Below are 19,015 nucleotides of genomic sequence, written 5' to 3'. Positions count from 1 at the left end.
TAAGTCTGAGAGGAGAAATATTAAACCAGAGACAGACCAGTTTGTTCAAGTGAATTCACATACCTTTCTTAATGAAGTTTGAGCACCCTTGACATTAAATATTTTCACTGTTGACACAACAAGTTAACAATGAACCTAATTCAGCAGACACTTGACCAGACAAAAAAGAACAGGACAATATTTCATCATGAGCAAAATCTTCATCGCCTCTGTCGCCATTCATTCGGTCATTTACCTTTTTGCCAACTGGAAAGCTCTTTGTGCGTTTGTGTGCTACTTGAAATTGGGCCTTGAATCCTGAAAAAGAATGTGTCAATTTTACATCCTGAATTGTCATACACTTAAAATATAAAAGAATACCAAGGTGTCTAAATGGAGAGGAAATACAATTTATTGCTTTGAGTGGTTGCTACTGGGTTGTGCAAAAGTATTTTTTGTGACATTTAATCATCTTTGGTGAAACAAGTGTGTTTACAGCATGATCCATCACCGCTCATCATGTTATTGAGAACGAATTTAAGTTAAACCTGTGATATGTAACCTTTCCACATTAAAATGTCTAAAGACAGTCTTGTTGTTGTTTGTTGTACTAACATGAACCCAAATGTTCTCAGAAAAATGAGAGAAATCTCTAATTTATTCATGAAAACGGTGTGTTTCCTGGTAACCATTGCTAGCTAGTTGCTAGTTGCTATAACTTCCAGGAAAACACAGGATGCCTTGGATATGTCAGAGAGTGAGGAAGGAAGCAGACAACTGTGACTAAATGTAACGTGAATAAAACTTGAATATTTCCTCATCCATGGCATAACTGTCTGAGTCATGCCAGATTGTGTTTAAAAGTGAAAAAAAAACCTCATGATTCCATGCTACTTCACAACATTGTTGTATTGTTTTAATGTGAAAAAGACCCTTAGCAGAAGAATTTACATGTGTGTTTAATCACTTTAGAGGTATTTCAAATTATCTTTTTGCAGTGGAGGAAAGTGATTTTATATTTTATATAGTCTTAGATTAAAGGGACAGTGCATAAGATTTATGGGTATTTCTTTATAGTGTTCTTCAATATGATTTCATTAGTGTATAATCACCTGAAAATAAGACATGTTGTGTTTTAATTATTTTAGAGTGAGACATATATATCTACAGAGGGAATGGGTCCATTTCTATGGAGTCTGCCATTTTTCCACAGTGTCCCAGAATGGACAAACCAAACACTGGCTCTAGATAGGGCCTTTTGCGTTTTTCCCAAGCTTTGCAACCACTGCAGGTTCTCTTCCACTAGGAAGGGGAGGGTGAGGCGACGTGTTTGCAATCTGCAAGCTCACTGCAATATGCCACTAATTCCTACACAACGGTCCTTTAAGGGACTCTTGGGAATGTGTTGCCTTGTGAGTTTAAAAATACATTTTAATATTATTTGCTTGAGGCATGTGGAGGAAAATTGATTTTTTTCATGAAATTTCAGTGTGATTAATGCATTTTTGCAGACTAACATTTCTCAGAAGGACCCCTACTGGTTCCAGGCTTCTAGTATTCACACAGTGTGTGTGAATAATTTTCTCCAAAGCAGTATTTTAATTAAAAAAAAAAAAAAAAAAAAGCATCACTGGATCAGTATTAATAAATGTGCATTATGTGCAGCCATGTGTTCTGATAATTCCTGTTGAAAGATGGTGATGCGGTAGCAGGGTACAGCAATAGTTTGCAGTGACTCACAAGCAGACATTGTACCACAGCACTAGTCTTTCCTTTACATCGTGTGACAACAAGTGCATCATGTTTTATGCAGCAACGACAGACAATTTGGTTTTCAAATTAAATGTCACTTCCCAGACTGGTGTCAGTTGGATTCCATAGATGGGTGATTGTTTTAATCTGCAGCTGATGCTCTGACATGTTTTGTGATGTTCGGTTGCACTGATGCATGCCAGCGCCTACTGGCTGGCTGGATGAGGGGAAAAAAAACCCCACAAGTGTTATCTTGCCAATATTTTGCTATTGCACTGTGGGATTGCCAAATCCATAACCTTGTTGACACTACTTTCCTGTGTGGATTTGCTTTTCACAGCCCTGTTTGCATAGCCCAAAGTTAAGTTTTTGTAAGGCTTTGCCTGTCACTTTAGTCCTCTAAATCTTTAAAACGTGCCGAGGATTTCATGACCTGATTAATTGGTATTTTCCTTTTATCCTATTTGAGCTGCTTTAAACTGTTCCAGTAATTCTTTAAAGCAAATTAAGCCAACAACTGTTTTATGTTTGTGATACTTTTAAGGTTTTTCCGTGCACATACAATACGATCATCTTTAATACTTCATGTCATGTCAAATAAATCATCACAAACCATTTGGTAGCAAACGTTTGGATCAGGAACATTAGTTTTAGAACATGAGTTTGACCAAATATGTTGCAATGTACTAGTTCTTGTGCATCAGCTGTTGCAGGCTAGTCAGCTTAGCCTGCTTAGCCCAGTTAGCCAGGTTCACGCCCTGTCATCTCTCGTTTAGTTTCAGTGAAAATGGACAAAGACTAGTGTCAAACTGTGTGCTGACACTGTTCAACTGAAGTCGGGTTTGTCTGTGGAAAAACTTTCCTGTGCATTAACAGTTAAAACAACAGTAATAGTGACCGGTGGTAATGTTTTTTTTAAAAATAAATGACAAAACTGTTATTTCTCCTTTTTTTTCCATGCTGTACCAAAAGCATTCTAAACTGTGATCCCAAAACTGTGAATTTTGTGTAGTGTTCCACCCGTTATAGAACACTGGACTACACTATATGATAACTAAGACGGCAGCCATGACAAAAAGTAATGAAGAAGCTCTGTGACATTCTCATATGTCTGTTACATGTACAGTCATATGGGAATGTCACATGTAATGAATGTCTGCACTTATTTCGGAATAGCAGCATCAACACTGATGCTGGTGTCATGGAAACAGGTCACAGTTGAAGCAAAAGAATATATTATTTCAGCTTGCACAATCCTCATAACAAAGGAGCTTCATCTTGTTGCTCAAGCTGTAGAGCCGAGGTTTAGAATTCCATAAACACAGGCTTAACCGTATTTGCTCGGTCCTTTCAAAATAAAATAAAAATGTGCATACAGTAGTGGAGAAAGTGTGGCGCTCTGAACCGAGTCAGACTGACCTGACCTCCCCCGGATCCTCAGTAACCAGCACGTCCGTCTTACAGCTGGCAATGGGGTTGATTGACAGCTCCACTGGTGGCACCACAAAGCTCTTGCTGACTGGCAGCCACAGGCCTTGTCCCAGACTGTAGAACGATCTGTGTTGGCACAACCACAAGACATAAATGTCACTCAAACTTCTGTCACATTATTTGTTATTACACACACATATTGCAGAGGACGTACATAAGCATGCATTGAAACTAGGACAGGAATCAGAGAACGGAAAATGTAGGCTTAAAAGATGGGTGGTTAGGCTTGACATAGAGAGCAGAAAATCCTTTATTGCTGGTATATGGTATAATTTTATATATTGAGGCTAATACATATAATAGGCAGTATGGTCTTTGTTGCATTTATTCCTTGAATTCTGGGTAATGAGAAAGTCCAGATAAGGCAAAGTGATATTGATTTGGAGAGCGTCTGGGGCACAAATAGATGAGAGTCTGGACCATTTGGGGTCTTCTCATAGAAATATGCCTTGTAATTTTACATATTTTGTGATATACAAGATTAAAATCAATATACAAATATGTTTCTGAATCATGGAGTTCACGTTGAAGTGATGCACAATTTTTAAAGTCAGCGTAAAATGAGAATAAATGTGTTCTGAGTTTTTCAGACCACAGAAAAAAAAAAGTGGTAATAACCACCCGGCCAAATTTAAATGATTAAAACGCAGTGAAAGGCTTGGGGCGCGTCTCGCACCGCTGTCTCAAGTGTCTAATACCGCTATGACCTGAAAAATGGATGCTTCATCTAGCAGCTTTATTGGACTTGTACCGACATGTTTGAGCCACCGGAGCCAGAGGAGAGTTAGCTACCCGACAATCAACTCGCTGCTCTCAAACTGCGACAGAATGATAATTTTTTTTTTTTTTCTACAGCGTCGGGTCGTTGGACCTGAATTAAACAGAAGCTGGCTGATTTGGATTGAAGTGAAAGAGTCGCTAAAGTTACGTTGGGTTCACAGTTCACTTTAAAGAACCGGTCTTCTCATCACTTGTAGTGCTAACGCTAAATGCTAATGTACTCTGGTTTATTTAGCGTCAGGATATGTATGTACGTCAGTACATTGCGTCATTGCGACATGATTGAAGACCTGCCCAAACCATTCTTACCATAAAAATAGTGACCAACAGTGAGAACATGTACTGTATAAATCTCTCTCAATTTTCTCTACACAGTCTTTAAAGGGTTTTTGTTCATTTCTGCAACAAAAGCAGTCATAGCCAGTACTCATGTAATCATATTTTATTAGCTATAAAGACAGGATCAATACAGTCACGTTACAGTGAAAGAAAGTTGTTCAGCCCTTTAGTCAATAATTGCCAGCTCATGATGTCAGCAGCTCCTGTGTGGCAACAGCTTTAATTGGTATTCACATGGGGTACAGCTATGGCGCAGTTGGAAACGGAATTGGACTTGAAGAAATACATTAGTAGCTGTGGTGGTCTGGCTTTTTTTTTTCATTATAACCAATTCAAAAAGAAAACAATTTCCCCTCTCTTCAAATGAAATATTCCCTGCAGCACGATGGTTTAATATGTGTGTGACATGTGTGTTGATGACCATTGTTCAAAATGGTGCACAAAATAATTTGGTTTTTGCCAGACATGCCTCTCCCAAGCAAAGATTAATATTCTCAGGAGGACACCCCGCAGCGCGCCTAGTCGTGTCGCTTGGGAATAACAACACCTGGTAAAGCCTCGCAAATAGCACAGAACATGGCTGTGCTTTGCACCGTGTGCTTTTAAAGTATCTGAGCAGGTGGGCGACAGGACTACAAATTCCTAGAAACCCCAAAAAAACAAGCCTGAATACCTTCGCTTGTCTAAAATCTTGGCATTACATTTAATAAAACTCTTCGACTCCCACATAAAAATATATCACAAAATAGCATTTTTTTCAACAACGTGTAAGTTTATCCACTGTTAATGTTGCTGACATCCAACCTGTCAAACGTGCCGTATACGACCTGATTACTGGAACACCCTGTTTTCTTTGCTGCCAAACCTCAGCATTAAAAAACGCCGCTGCCAGTATAGCAAATAGCATCAGAACAACTGAATACATTGCACTGATTCTGACCTCCCCTCACTATATGACAAGTCAAACCAAATCTGACTTCAAAATCTCTTTATTATTAACATTTACAGTCTTACTTTTAATGCATGCAGCCATTCTTTATGTAACCCTCGTGCCTTCACATCACAAGACATGGTCCCACTGTACTTTACACTACACTAATGAGACGCAACAAGCTGAACTTTGTGTCAAGTTAAACAAAAACAACAAATCATAACCCTTCGTATGACACTTTATTAGAAGACAATTAGGGACACGTTACAACAGAACTGTAATGTAAACTAAAGTGTGTTGTTTCCCACAGTTAGACCCCTGATAGACTTTACTGGAGGGCAAGTAGGAACTAGGGTTGCAAAATTGTAAGGACTTTCCTCAATCAATTATCGGTAAAGGCTCACCTACTTGGCTTTGCAGAACTTTCGGCACCAACAAATGGTTTTCAATCATGAAAAGAATTGACTCAACTGTGAAACATTAGTTGCAAACTATTTTCATAATGGATAAATCATTTCAGTCATTTTTTCAAGCAAACATATCAAACGTTTGCTGGTTGCAGCTTCTTAAATGTGAGGATTTGCTTCTTTTCTTTGTCATTTATGCCAGTAAATGTAGAGTCGCTGGGTTTTGAACTGTTGATTGGACAAAAGAGGACATCTGAAGACATCACAGCCAACATTTTAAATACATACACGTGAACATCTGAAAATATGTGCAGCACGGTCAGAAAAATAATCACTGTTGTATTTCAGATCTTTCTTTGATAGAACAGCAATTAAATATTACTCAATCGATCAAATTCTTCATGATGATTAATCAATCATTGATTAGTTGTTATCACCCTTAGCAGGAACACATAACAATAGAACTGTACTGTAAGCTAAAGTGTATTATTCTCCACTGTTAGACCCTTATTAGACTCTATTAGAAGGTAATACAACAAAACTGTAACACAAAGTTCTGTTGTAATGTGTAATAAACCTTTAAGAAAGTCTAATAAGGGCCTTATAAAGGGTCTAATACTGTCTGATAAAGAAAAAATATTTTTAGTTTTCGTCTAATATAAAATACAGCTCTTTAGTGTACTGTACAATAAAGTGCAACCTAAGATGCTCATTTTCTCATTTTTCTATAGCTTCAAGGCAAAACTGAGAGCCAGCACTGTTTTCCTCCAAAGCTCCCCATCTGTGAATCCAATCCCTGTTATGATTAAGCTCCTCTTTTCACTGCCATAGGACTGATTCTGTCCATCTGAAGAGCACTGCAGTCTTTTCTCCTGTCCTCCCCTATACAGCACTGATATAGAAACCTTCCAACAGGAACCCGGTGAGGGTTTCCACTTGGTTGCTGCATCTTTACTCACTTTGTCTGCTATCTGTATGAGTGTGTACACGGCTGAAAGTATCTGTGCTCTGCTGTAGCTGTTTGTGTGTGTGTCTGTGTATGCAGTTGTCATTTCATCTTTCAAACTCTGAACCGGCACAGCGCTTCAACCAAGCAGTAGATTTGGTTGCTGCCTTTGTGTGAATGTGTGTGTGTGTCTGCTGGCACCATCTGAGTGGTGCTTTTAACAGGCGTTGGACAGCTGAAAGATGGAATGTGTTTTTGTGCAGAACAGAAGATTGTGGACTTCGTACCTCACCATGGACTCATGCTGAGAAGCTAACTGCAAGGTCAGTGTGAAGAGGAGCGAGACAAAGAACTCTTCCTACCAACAGACTGGAGCGGTGCTGAGCATGAAGGCCAGTCTCCAACTCACTTAAGATACACAGCTAAATAAAAACGAACAAATAAATGACTACAGCAGCTTTTCAAAGATGTATATACAAAAATGGTGCATGTATATAGATAATTATGACTGCTATCAGGTTACAAGGCAACGCCAAAGTTACTATTCCAGGTAATGCACTGCAATTTAGGATTTCATGAAAAAGTCTCCAACTGCTGCATAACATTAGTGATGGAATGCACTAATGTTATGCAGCAGTTATTCACCTCTAGTTGGAAGGGCTATCTACAAAGCTGTATACTTGTCATCAACAAAACTGAGTTTTTTGTTGGCACAAAAAAAGATTTTCCCTGGAGCGCCTCGGTAGCCAAATGGTGGCGGCGCCACATAACCACAACTTTGGCGGTTGGGTTCCAGCTGGGGACCCTCGGTGCACGTCAAACCCACATCTCCCTCCCTGCATTTAACGTCTGCCTCTTCACTCTCATACTGTGCAGTAACAGTAAAAATGTCCCCAAAAATATCTTTAAAAACATTTTTGCTTGAAAGTGCATGGAACACACTAGGTCAGGATGATCTGGACTTTTTAATGGTACGAAAACATAAAGTAACATAAAAAAATATGATGGTATTGTGAATCATTTTGAAAAGAACAGCTAGGTGATGCCGACTGGGTCCTTTGAGTCTTGCACTTCTTGAAAAAATGTCAGACACAATGACCCCATCAAGAATGAGAAGTGTAACAAAAATGGCAGTAAAAGCATTTAAATGGAGTCCATCCAGGACTGCCCCTTGGGCTATCTCTCCACATAAGAGCCCACGGGTAAGACTTCACCCCAGCACAAGGTGTATTTGTGTGTCCATCCAACTGTGTCTATGTGAATCTGCCGGCTGCTCATCTGTATGCTCCATCACACACACACATGCACACACACACACACACACACACACACACACACACACACACACACACACACACACACACACGCTGAGAACACCACCATCATCCCACTGTGCGTCCACACAGTCACAGATGGCCGGCAGACGTCATGCACTCGGGAGATGCACCAGAAGTGAAGGACTCACCTGAAGATCCTCTCTGGGGCCTGTTGTCCTGTAACTAGGTCATAGCCTTTCTCCAAGTTAGCGTACGGCCAGGGACTTGAGGACAAAGAGGAGAGAACATCAAGTCGAAGACAGAAATATATTTTAAAAAATCAAGTATAACTTCCAGAATTACATTAAAACGTTTGTTCACACTTTAAGTACATCAATAAGACATAAAAGCTATAGAGTTAATATGTTCTTTATCAGATGATCATTATAATCTAATGAGATACTGTATTAGGGACGCATTATAACAGACATGTATTGTAAACTAAATTGAAATAGCTGCTACTTGAGACACACTGTCTTTGGCTGGTCCTATACATTTGACCCTTCCCAAGTCCCGCCCTTTTTTGCTCTGTGCTCCAATGACAGTTGAGCGACTGGTACCTCAGTCGACCTTCTCTTTTCCTGTTTTTTGTACTTAAATATGCTATGAGCTACGCCTGTCTATGTCGGAAAAACAGATGAGTAAAAGACGTAGCAGCGTGACCTCAAAAAGCCACATATATTCACGCCTTAAATCACCTTATGTTACCAAAACGCCAGGAAACCAGCTAGCTATTCTACACCAATCATTAGCTAGGCAGCTGACTAGCATTACGCTAACATTGCCTAGCTAATTAGGAAATGTTAGCTAAGCTAAGATGTTGCTTTTACAGAAAAGAAAAAAGTTCCCTCTGCCGACATTATTACAATGCTTCTATAATTCTGGCCTTTACTTGGTAGATCTGGTTCACATATTGTTTTTAAATGCAGATATGTGAGTTCACTTTAGTTTACGGTGCAGTTCTGTTGTAATGTGTCCCAGCTTACCCTCTCTAATAAGGGTCTAAAAGTGTACAGCTTGTTATGTCTTATTAGTGCACAGCTGGGTGTCTAATTAGGGTACTGCTGTGTTTGTTTAATGTCTAAAAAAGAACATATTATTCACAGTTTTTGTCTAATTTCATACAAAGTATGGCTTGTGACATCTTACGATTATACTTTAAAATAAAGCAAAAAAAAAAAATCTAGGATGATCACAACACACCAAACAGAACCGAAACACAAGGTCAAAACTAACATTCCTTGATCAAAAGATGCGTTTTCATACGGCAAAGATTACACTCTGTCAGCTATTACGCTGTCAGGACGGTGACGGGGAATCTGATCTGTGACTGGACTGAATCCAGCAGATGACAGGTGGGGTTGAATAACAATGTGGGACCTTTTAATTGAACCAACGATTGGGCGAGCCAGCTAACTGTCAAACAAGGTCAGAGTCAGAGAGAGGGCTCGTGTGACTTATTTTCTATCGCCATCACATCAATTTCCCCTATTTATCTTTATGTGGGTTTTTTTTTTGTGTTGTTGTTCTCTATTTATTTGTCTTTTTCACTCTCTGACCTTCCCCTGCTGTTTTGTTTCATTACACTCTAACGTCCCTCCTGCTTTTTCCTTCTATCTACACTTCTGATTACCTCTTCAAAGTCTACTCCCTCAAGTTAAAAGACGGCCCAGGTACATTTGCATGTTTTAGCCCATTAACTACAAATTGCCTATATTTTACAATACGGGTGACAATTTTTAAAGGTGTACAGTAAGTTATTAGATTGATTTTCTACATTGGTTTCTATTCATTTTGATACTCTGAGGACTTGGAGAGACTTGAAACTTTCTCCATCCAGCTAATCCATCACGGCGAACAATCCACCTGTGTTTCATGTAAAGTTAATACCGTGCACTAATGCAGTTGGGAGCGGGGGCCGCGAGACCAGCCGCGAGGTTGTTTGAGTACGAGCGAGTTTTTTCAGATATGAGCGGACGGATCAGGCAGGACTTACCCTTCGTTTCGACCCCAGTCGCTGCGAACACAGAGGTGCTTATGCACGGGATCGGGGGAATAACCCTCATGACAGCTGCATTCTCCTGCGACAGACAAGAACAAGAGGAGAGGGTGGGGGGGCAGAGTGGCAGATATTTATTTATCCTCAGTAGATGAATAAATTACCATGTAAGTGACCCTGGCCTGCTCATTCATTAGAGATTTATTTAAATAAGCAGTTGCTATGCTGCCTAATTTTCCAGCTAATTCCCTCCAACAAACAAATCTGGGGTATGTTTTCAAAGACATTAGTACCATTAGCAGGGCTGTTTCCTGAAATGTTTTATGAAACTTAGCAATCATTTTCTTGGATTGTTCATCTTTAAACCACCAGGATGAAGCTGCATGATTCCACTATTGATTTTTCTCCTATAATACTGCAAGCATAAACACAAAAACTCTTAAATAGAGGGATAGTTTGGTTATTTGATGTGGGGTTGTATGATAATGATACTTATTGATAATCAGTGTATTGCCTGCTGTAGATGCCAGTCAACATGCCACAAGTTAGAGAAGCAGACAGTGTTATTAGCATGAAAGCTAAGTAAGAAACTGCTGTGGACAGGGTCTGCAACAAAAGGTATTTTAGCCAAATAAAAACAGTCCACCAAAAAAAATGCAATACCAGTTTAAGTGTACACTGTATTTAGGATATTTCAACCATGTTACCAATAAGCAGCCTTTTCTGACATTATATAAGCCAGATGTGGCGTGGTAGCTCAGTCCAGACCACCAACAAAATCAGTAATTTTAGTCACACAATACACAAACAAATAAACAGGTAAAATTATTGTTTTTCTTTCTATGGAGTGTGGTTGGTTTAGAGAGAGTGATATTTGAAAAGGAAGAAGAGGAAGAAGGCATACTTTCTGCTTGGGAACTGAAGGGTTGGCGGTTCAAGTCCCGCACGGAACAAAGCGTGGAGTGAGGAAAGGTAGTTGGAGAGATGCCAGTTCACCTCCTTGGCACTGCCAAGGTGCCCTTGAGCAAGGCATTGAATCTAACCTAACCTAACCTCGGGGCGTCTGACTATATGTATATATATGTGTGTATGCAGCCTTATCTCTCCGATACATGTCTATAGGTGAGTGTATTTCAGGCCTGTGTATGTTCAGTATGTGCAAAATAGCAACAGAGTGAAAAATGTAATTTCCTCTCAGGGTTTGCCTTCTTCTTCTTCTGCTTCTTCAAGTTTTACTCTCTCCAAACCTACAAAACTCCATAGAAAAAAAATCAATAATTTTACCAGTCTACCGCTGCCCCAATCTTTTAATTTGTTTGTGTATTATGTGACTAAAATTACTGATTTTGTTGGTTTGGAATGAGCGATGTTTGGCTTATAAAATGCCAGTTCCAGATCAGAGAAGGCTGTCTCCTGGCAAAGTCCAGCGGTAAAACTATTCTAGCTACAGCAAACACTTTGGTGGACCTTTTTTTAAGGGGCTAAATTACCTTTTGTTGCTGACCCTGTCCATAACAGTTCATTTGTTCCATGTAAAGGTTTAAGCTCTAAGTTCATCAGTCAGCACTCTTTATGTGAACATTTGCTTATTTGCAAACACACTGGCGCTGCCTGGTGTCCGGTGACATGGCTTCCACCGGCTAAAATCTGGGGTTTCTGTTTGCTCCCACTATCACTATAAGTCTTTATCATCCTCCCGGAGATATTTTTGTCCTTGAGAGTTTGGTGTCACGGTACAAGATCTCCGCTCAGCTCTCCACACTCGGCTGGACGGCTCCCGCTGCAGAACCGGTAGAGAAACACAGACGGCTGTTTTGGTAGAGGAGGCTGCCAGTCAGGCTGCTGTCTGGCTGCTGGCGGTGCTGCCTCACAAGCTAGCTATTAAATTTAAAACTAGATTTTACCGCCTTGCGGTTGTATGCATCCACCAATCCATCCATGTCTGACTCATTTAATATGTGTAGTGGAGTTTTTGTACACATTTAATTAAAAGTATTAATGATATTAATATTTTTGTATGCTTCTTCTCTTAGGGACTGTTTTTTACAGAAAAGAGCTTCAAGTGTTTTGCAGAATATTATGATGTCAGAGTTAAGATGACCTTTGACCTTTTGGATATAAAATGCCATCTAATCATCATTTTATCCTCTTAGATATTTGTGTGAAATTTTGTTGCAATTGCATATAAATTCTTGAGTTATGCCCAAAAACATGTTTTGTGGGGTCACAGTGACCTTTAACTTTGACCCCCAGAATCTAATCAATTCATCGTTTAGTCCAGATGGAAGTTTCTACCAGATTTGAAGGAAATCCTGTCCGTGTGGACGTGATGTCACAGTTACCTTGACCTCTGACCACCAAAATTTAATTAGCTCATCTTTCAGACATTCACGCCAAATTTCAAGAAATTCTGTCTGGGTGGTTTTTTTTAAACGTATTTGCAAGAATGTCACAGCAACTTTGACCACAAAAATCACATCAGTTCATCCTTATGTCAGAGTGGAAATTTGTACCAAGCCTCAAGAAATTCTGTCAAGACATTCTTGAAATATTGCGTTCACAAGAGCGGCACGCAGGGAAAACGTAATGCCTCCATTCTCAGCTGTTATTGGCGAGGAAACATAAACAACGCATTGGTGTTTGTAATGTAACATGCAGATCAATGGACAGTGCTGTCATGTCGTCTGGTTATTAACTGTGCCCAGAGGGTGATTTCTGGAAATGTGATGCGTTTCCTCCTCAGGTACATGCCCTTAAATGAAGCACTGTCATTTTAAAAGCATGTTGGATTATATGTCTAACACCACTTACACGTTTTATAGTTTTGACTTTTCCATTTTCTTTTAGCTCTATTTGTGGAAAATACCTCTGAACACAAAAAAAAGCATGTAATGTGATTCTCAAATAAAGCAGAAATAGTCTGGCCAATATTTATCTTCCTTTTTCCGGTGAATTACACAACTTTCAACAGGAAAAATCATTTTTTAGCACCATAAATAATGGAAAAAGAACAAAACAAAAACAGAACTCTCACACAAACTATTTGTGCCGTCCTGTACTGTTGGATTACTGCTCCTCAATGGATATGTATTTATATATGTTATTTATATGTTTATTTTAATATTATATTATTAATATCTTAGTATTTCTTTTATGTGACCCAATTCTGCCAGTTTCATAAAGATAGAATTTCTTTAAGGTGTCATATGTGGTAAATAAAATATTCATAATACATGTGTAATCCTTTTAAGTGGATGGACGCATTCGTGAAATCTTAAGTCACTGATAGCTTTACCAACTTTTCTATTAGCTGTGTTCCTAAAATAAATGCCACTGACTGCTTTCTCTTGACCTATATGGAGGCATAACACTGGAAAAATGTGTAATGGCCACCCAGGCAACACCATTCACATTTTATCACCTAGTGTTTAATAATTTACTGGCTGAGTTTAAAGCCTTAAGAATCACTCGCGGAGTGATGCACCGCCAGGATTCAGTCTGAGAGAAGCAACAAATGTTTTTATTTGCTTGTGGCTATTTCATTTGCCCTCACTAAATGAAGAGCAAGAGCTCCTGAAATGGCTTCACTTTAAAAAATTGTGGATGCGAGTAAACACCAACAAAATTCAAATGACCTTTTTTTAATAGAAGTTGAATGAAGACCTTAGAGTTTGCAGGATAATAGTTGCATCAATGATGAGATTTTATTTTCATCATTTGATCAAAGAACTTTCATTTTCTTTGCTTCCATAACAGCATTTTTCATGGGAGTCTGAGACACAGACCTCCAAGCTGCCCTTGTCTGTAAGACAGCTTTGTTCGTAAGTGCCCTCCAATTTAACAACAAATCAATGTTTCATAAATGAAACCGTTTTCTGACCTTACACCATTATGGTTGGCGCTCGGTTAGACTTGGTTAGACTTGGTTAGGATTAAAGTGGCAACTTCAGTAAGATTTGCAATAACAACCCCCTGGTTAAGTTTCAGAAATGAAATGTTTCTGTGTTTTGTCTGTAGGTCATCTGTTGATTCATTCCCGTTTTCAAACGAAAATTACGAAGAAAGATTAGAATTGCACAATGTTCAAACCCAGAGAAATTTAGAAGTTTATTCAAGTAATGCTACATTTCCTGCTAGCTGCTAGTTGCTGTAACTTCCAGGAAAACATGAGATACGTCAGATATTGAGGAGGAAAGCATGACATGAATAAACTTTTATTAAAAACATTTAAAACAGCCTCATCCATGAGCATGATTTCTGCCTGAATCTTATCAGATTTCCATCTGCATAATTTCATTGACTGTTGAACAACGAAGTGGAGAACTCCCATGATCCCAAACTAATTCACAACTTCACCAAGCTACATCTTTTGTTATTGTGGTAATGCAAGAGTGACAGAACTTGTATACTATGTATTTAATGTTATGCCAGATCACAGGTGGGCAATTATTTTTCAAGGGAGGCCACATGAAAAGTTGATCAGGCTGCCGTGGGCCAGGCACAAATGATATAAGGTCCTAATAACTGCCAAATCTCTCAAAACCGAATGGTCAGAAGTGTTTGATAAAGGGCACTTCTACTGCTGGTCACTCTTTCTGAACTGCCATGTGATGAAATGTGGGCTAATACTTTGTTGGCAATGTCCAAAAGTTGATGTTTTACAGTGTATCATACATGCTGCATGCAGGCTGCAACAACAGTAGCAGAAGGAGAACAATATAAATGGCATGGATGTGCAGCATGAAGTGAATAAAGTTACACTTTAATATAAGAGATACAGTTCACTAGGAGCTTTCAAAATAAAGGTCTGATAATAGTTTAAAGTTTTTAATTGGTGGTATTTCCATGATGGCCGCATGGGCCACATGACACCTTTCAGTGGGCTGCATCCGGCCCCCGGGCCGCATTTTGCTCATGTCTGTGCTAGATTTATAACAGACTGGAGCTTCTTATGCACATTGGAGTTCATATCAGACCAACCTCAATATTTTCCAGGGACACTTGACTTACAACTTTTTTTTAAATTTGCAGTTGTGAGCATTGGAATTGATTTTCCTTGAGCGCCGTGAAGCTGTCTATAATCATCTTTGGATACTTTTTAGAGACCAGAAGCAAATAAACAAACGTGCACGTGTGCAAATCATTCTCTGTGTTCAGGCGTGTTATTTAATTTTGGTAGCGGCATTTCTTCGGACGACGTAGATATGTTGGGTGCATCTGCATTATAACACTGATATAATCACATAATGACCCTTCCTTCTTTTTTAGTTTCCTTGCTCCTGCTTCCCACAGGAAAAAAGAGTCATAATTCTGTTAGTTGCTGGAGGGCTTTGTCACTTGAACGTAAAAATATATCACTTTCAAGGGATTTGACTGAAATGACTGATGCTGTTGTTTTTCCTCCAGTCTCTTGTTTTCACACACACACACACACACACACACACACACACACACACACACACACACACACACACACACACACGAACACACATGCTTACCCACACCTTCTTACTGCTACTCTTTACATACACAGTTAACCTTGTTACATCTATTTATATATAATTCCTCCTGACTGCCGGGGGGCACTACTTTATAAAATCCATCTCTCACATGTGCAGGCAGGTCACATGTTGCCACTTACATGCTGGAGAGGCCAAGAGATTTTTTTTCCCTTCCCTTCTTCAGTCTGCCAGAGGCTGGAATTGGCATTTTCATTAGTAGTCCGTTAGTGGTTAGGCTAACAATAGTGCCCCAACTAGAGATTTTTTTTTTTCCTTACATATGCGACGGGAAAGATTTACATACTGTGATTTGCTGGTGAAAATGCTTGACTGCACCTCTGATTGATTGGAGAGGAGAGATGAGAGCAGGCTGCATTCAGGAGCACCGCTGACAAGATTGTGCCTGCTGCTGACAACTGTTACACTAAGCTTGTGATTGCTTGGTTCAAGAAGAAACATCTAATAGGACAAGGCCAGCATTCTTTTTTTTCTTTTTTCATTGCTATACACCACAAACAAAAAGCTAATCAATACTTAAATCACCGGCGATTCTCTGCTGAATGAACAACCAGAAGAGCGAGCATGGGATCAAGTTGCAGAGCTGAATGCTACACTTGCATTCTGTCATGTAACTCATTCCCTTGATGCCCGAAATACTTGTTTGTATTTGAACATATTGCTGGGTGTTTTGGATGCTGACACTGAACAAAGTTGTTTGTCCAAAAAATAATACAGCTAAGCCAATAAGTGTAATGATATAAAACTGTAATAAGATTACTTCATACAGTATATGAACTTTTTTTGTTTTATCTGGTGGAGCAATTTGAGGCATTCTTAGACTTATGAGGAAAAAATGAACAAAAAAAAAGTTGAAACAGCCTGTAGTTCTTCCTTACATCCAGTGACATCACTGTGACGTCACTGGATGCAGGAAGAACAAAAGATTTTGCATTAGAACTCAGATTTCTTGGTCGATATAACTCACACTGAGGAATTTCTGACTGCAAACAGTGACTGAACATCCGCATGAACGGCTGCAGCTTCCCTTTAGGTGTTGACTTGCTGAGAATGAATGCTACTTGACTCAGAAAACAAAGGGAAATGAATTGATTTGTGGCACATGTTTTCAGTAACATACTTCTTAGTTTTTGGGCTTGGGGTAAAGTATTTTCAAGTGAAAAGGCTCAAGTGATTGGTATTAAAGTTTTAGTCTTTTTGGATTTCGTCAAGTCGATTCTAAAGTAATCAAATTTGTGACTCAAGTCTGATTTGATTCCACGCGTCTGATTTATACTTGTATGAATTAAGGGTTACCTTATTCATTTGCAGGTTTTTAGTTGTTCAATTTGGATCAATCTGTACCCCCGGCCCAGGCTTGTCACAAGGTGAATTAGCTAAAACATAGTCAGTGAATCACTTTTAGGCTAAAAGGTGAAGCCGATCATCAGCAAATCAAACAAAGTCCAGATTCTTCTTAGTTATCAGATTTGTTTAATCTGTTCTGATCCAAAATCAGTATTCTGCAGCAGAATCGCTTCTGAGCTCATTTGGATGAAAAGTGATGAATATGATATATTCAGGTAAACAATTGAGCCAGTTAATATTTGAGTGTGCACGAGTGATTAGTGCATCTTAGGAATAAAAACAAGTAGTTTGCTGGTGTGTTTTTCTTTGATTTGAGTCTTTGCCTCAGCGTTTTGGATGAGAGATATTTGGTCCTGATACAACAGCGTGAAACTTCTTTGAAAAGTCTTTGTCGATAGTAATTATGGAAAGAAAAGGGTGGAAATTGGAAACAGTGAACTGGAAGCTTTAATTTTTTTCAGCTTTAGCTTTGATCACTAGCAGAAAGCAAACCTGTCCCCTCCTGTTTTATCTTGGCTCTTGGTGGCGTCGCTCGCCTTGTATCGGCTCCTGTGATGTCGCAGCGGTGTCAAAAGGTCAACGTACCTTTGTTTGAAATTGTACAATTCAATATTACAGTATCAATAATGCAATGCAACTTTGCAAAAATACAGCCAGCCTCTTATTCACAGCGACAGATTGCCTTTATCACCTGAATAAGATATTGGAAGCTGCTCTTGTTGGACCGTCCACGTAATGTAATTAAGAATAGAAACATTGGCAAACGTATTCGATGGTAGAAAGAACTAATCACACTCCAATTAAGGGTGGATAATTGATTTAGATATATAGCTTATACAGTCAGAAGAGGTGTGGTACAGCTGTACGTGTGCAGGCCTGAGGGACACATTCACTAAGTCTTTTCCACCTTGTTTCAGATGAGGTGCACCAGCCTGGAAGCACAGTTTGCCTGTAATCTGAGACTCACCTTGCAAGTAATCAGCGAAATGCGTCTCTCTCCTTTATGCAAATGCATTTAAGGGAAGATCAAGCAATTAACAGGAAGAAATATGCCCGCTTGATTACAAATTCCGCTGGATTAACTAACCTTTAGACAACTCGCAAGAATCAGCTTTGTGTGGCACTTTCTCTGTCTCTAAAGACCCGGTTCAGATACAGTGCAGACAGGAAGGCTGTGGCTGAGAGGAGAAGCTTAAACAGACTGTAGATATTCTTTAGAAAGCTCAATGACAAGAGACAAAAGGTGAGTATAGCACAAGAAACTGTGATGAGGAGGAGGAGGAGGTGTGCTGAATTAGATAATAAAAAAAACTGCTTCTTAAAAAAGATAAAGCCCGCAGTAAAAACACTACACAAGGAGGAGAAGATGGGGGAGTTGTGATTGTGTGGTCATTAAACTTGAACTTCACCGAGCTGTTAATGCACTGTGGCAACTGCACTCCTTTTACATTTACAGTGTGCATTTGGCTGGAGTTAACTTGGGATTCTAGGGAGACATATCAGTGCCTTCCATCTGCTATGTTATGAGTTTGGACCAGTTGTTGATGTGGTGGCTCATTGATTTAATTATTTTTCATGAGCTATATTTTCTTTTATGTGCGCTTCTATCATTTTTTAAAAAAATATCTTAGGAGTCCAGTTAATGGCTCCAAATGCATTGATGTTTTTGTTATGATGAGGATGAGTAAAGAGTGCCCGAATATGTTATATTTTGCTCAGAGAGATACGCAACTTCATATGTTTTAGAATCCCATTACTTTAATGATGGGGATTTGTTGTTTTCCTTTCTGCTCTTGCTAATCTTAATCAAATCTCACCATTAAACAGTGCAGTGTGAGCTATTATTCTCATCTTATGTTGCTTTAATAAATCAGATGTTTGTTTGAGATAGATTGCAAGTGCAAATTTCACAGTTTTCATCAGGGAAGTCAACCAGAGTAGGAGAGAAAGTTGGTATGTATAATGATGTCATACTAAATGCTGTGCGACCTTCATGGTTTTTTAACTAATCTGAATGGCCAGGATCATTTCTAATCGTATTAACAACATTTTACACCAGTTTAGAACGTTTATTATTAGTTAGAGGGGTGAAACATTGTGTTCCCAAAATAGTTAGTTCTTTCTTGATAATGTTAATCCAGATCTGCACTACAAAACTGCTACAGTGGCGAGATTCCTTCAAATCAGACTCTGCTCCGCTAACCCGCAC

The 19,015-nt window shown here is 39.1% G+C and overlaps 1 protein-coding gene across 2 annotated transcripts in view; it reads right to left on the bottom strand.

The window, feature by feature from the left end:
* Positions 1 to 19,015, bottom strand: part of astn2 (astrotactin 2) — a 382,265-nt gene that overhangs the window by 159,329 nt on the left and 203,921 nt on the right. For both annotated transcript variants that reach the window (XM_084745505.1, XM_084745506.1), the window contains exons 8-10: positions 9,938 to 10,022; positions 8,091 to 8,165; positions 3,151 to 3,288 (exon numbers count right to left, since the gene is read on the bottom strand). In XM_084745505.1, coding sequence (XP_084601631.1) covers positions 3,151 to 3,288; positions 8,091 to 8,165; positions 9,938 to 10,022 — 298 coding nt within the window. The remainder of the gene's footprint in view (positions 1 to 3,150; positions 3,289 to 8,090; positions 8,166 to 9,937; positions 10,023 to 19,015) is intronic.

Source organism: Lutjanus erythropterus, chromosome 20 (assembly GCF_056507025.1).
Source record: "Lutjanus erythropterus isolate fLutEry1 chromosome 20, fLutEry1.hap2, whole genome shotgun sequence".
In the NCBI taxonomy this organism is placed as follows: domain Eukaryota; kingdom Metazoa; phylum Chordata; class Actinopteri; order Lutjaniformes; family Lutjanidae; genus Lutjanus; species Lutjanus erythropterus.
The sequence above is the reverse complement of the archived record's forward strand: the minus strand, read 5'-3'. Positions and strand labels throughout refer to the sequence as shown.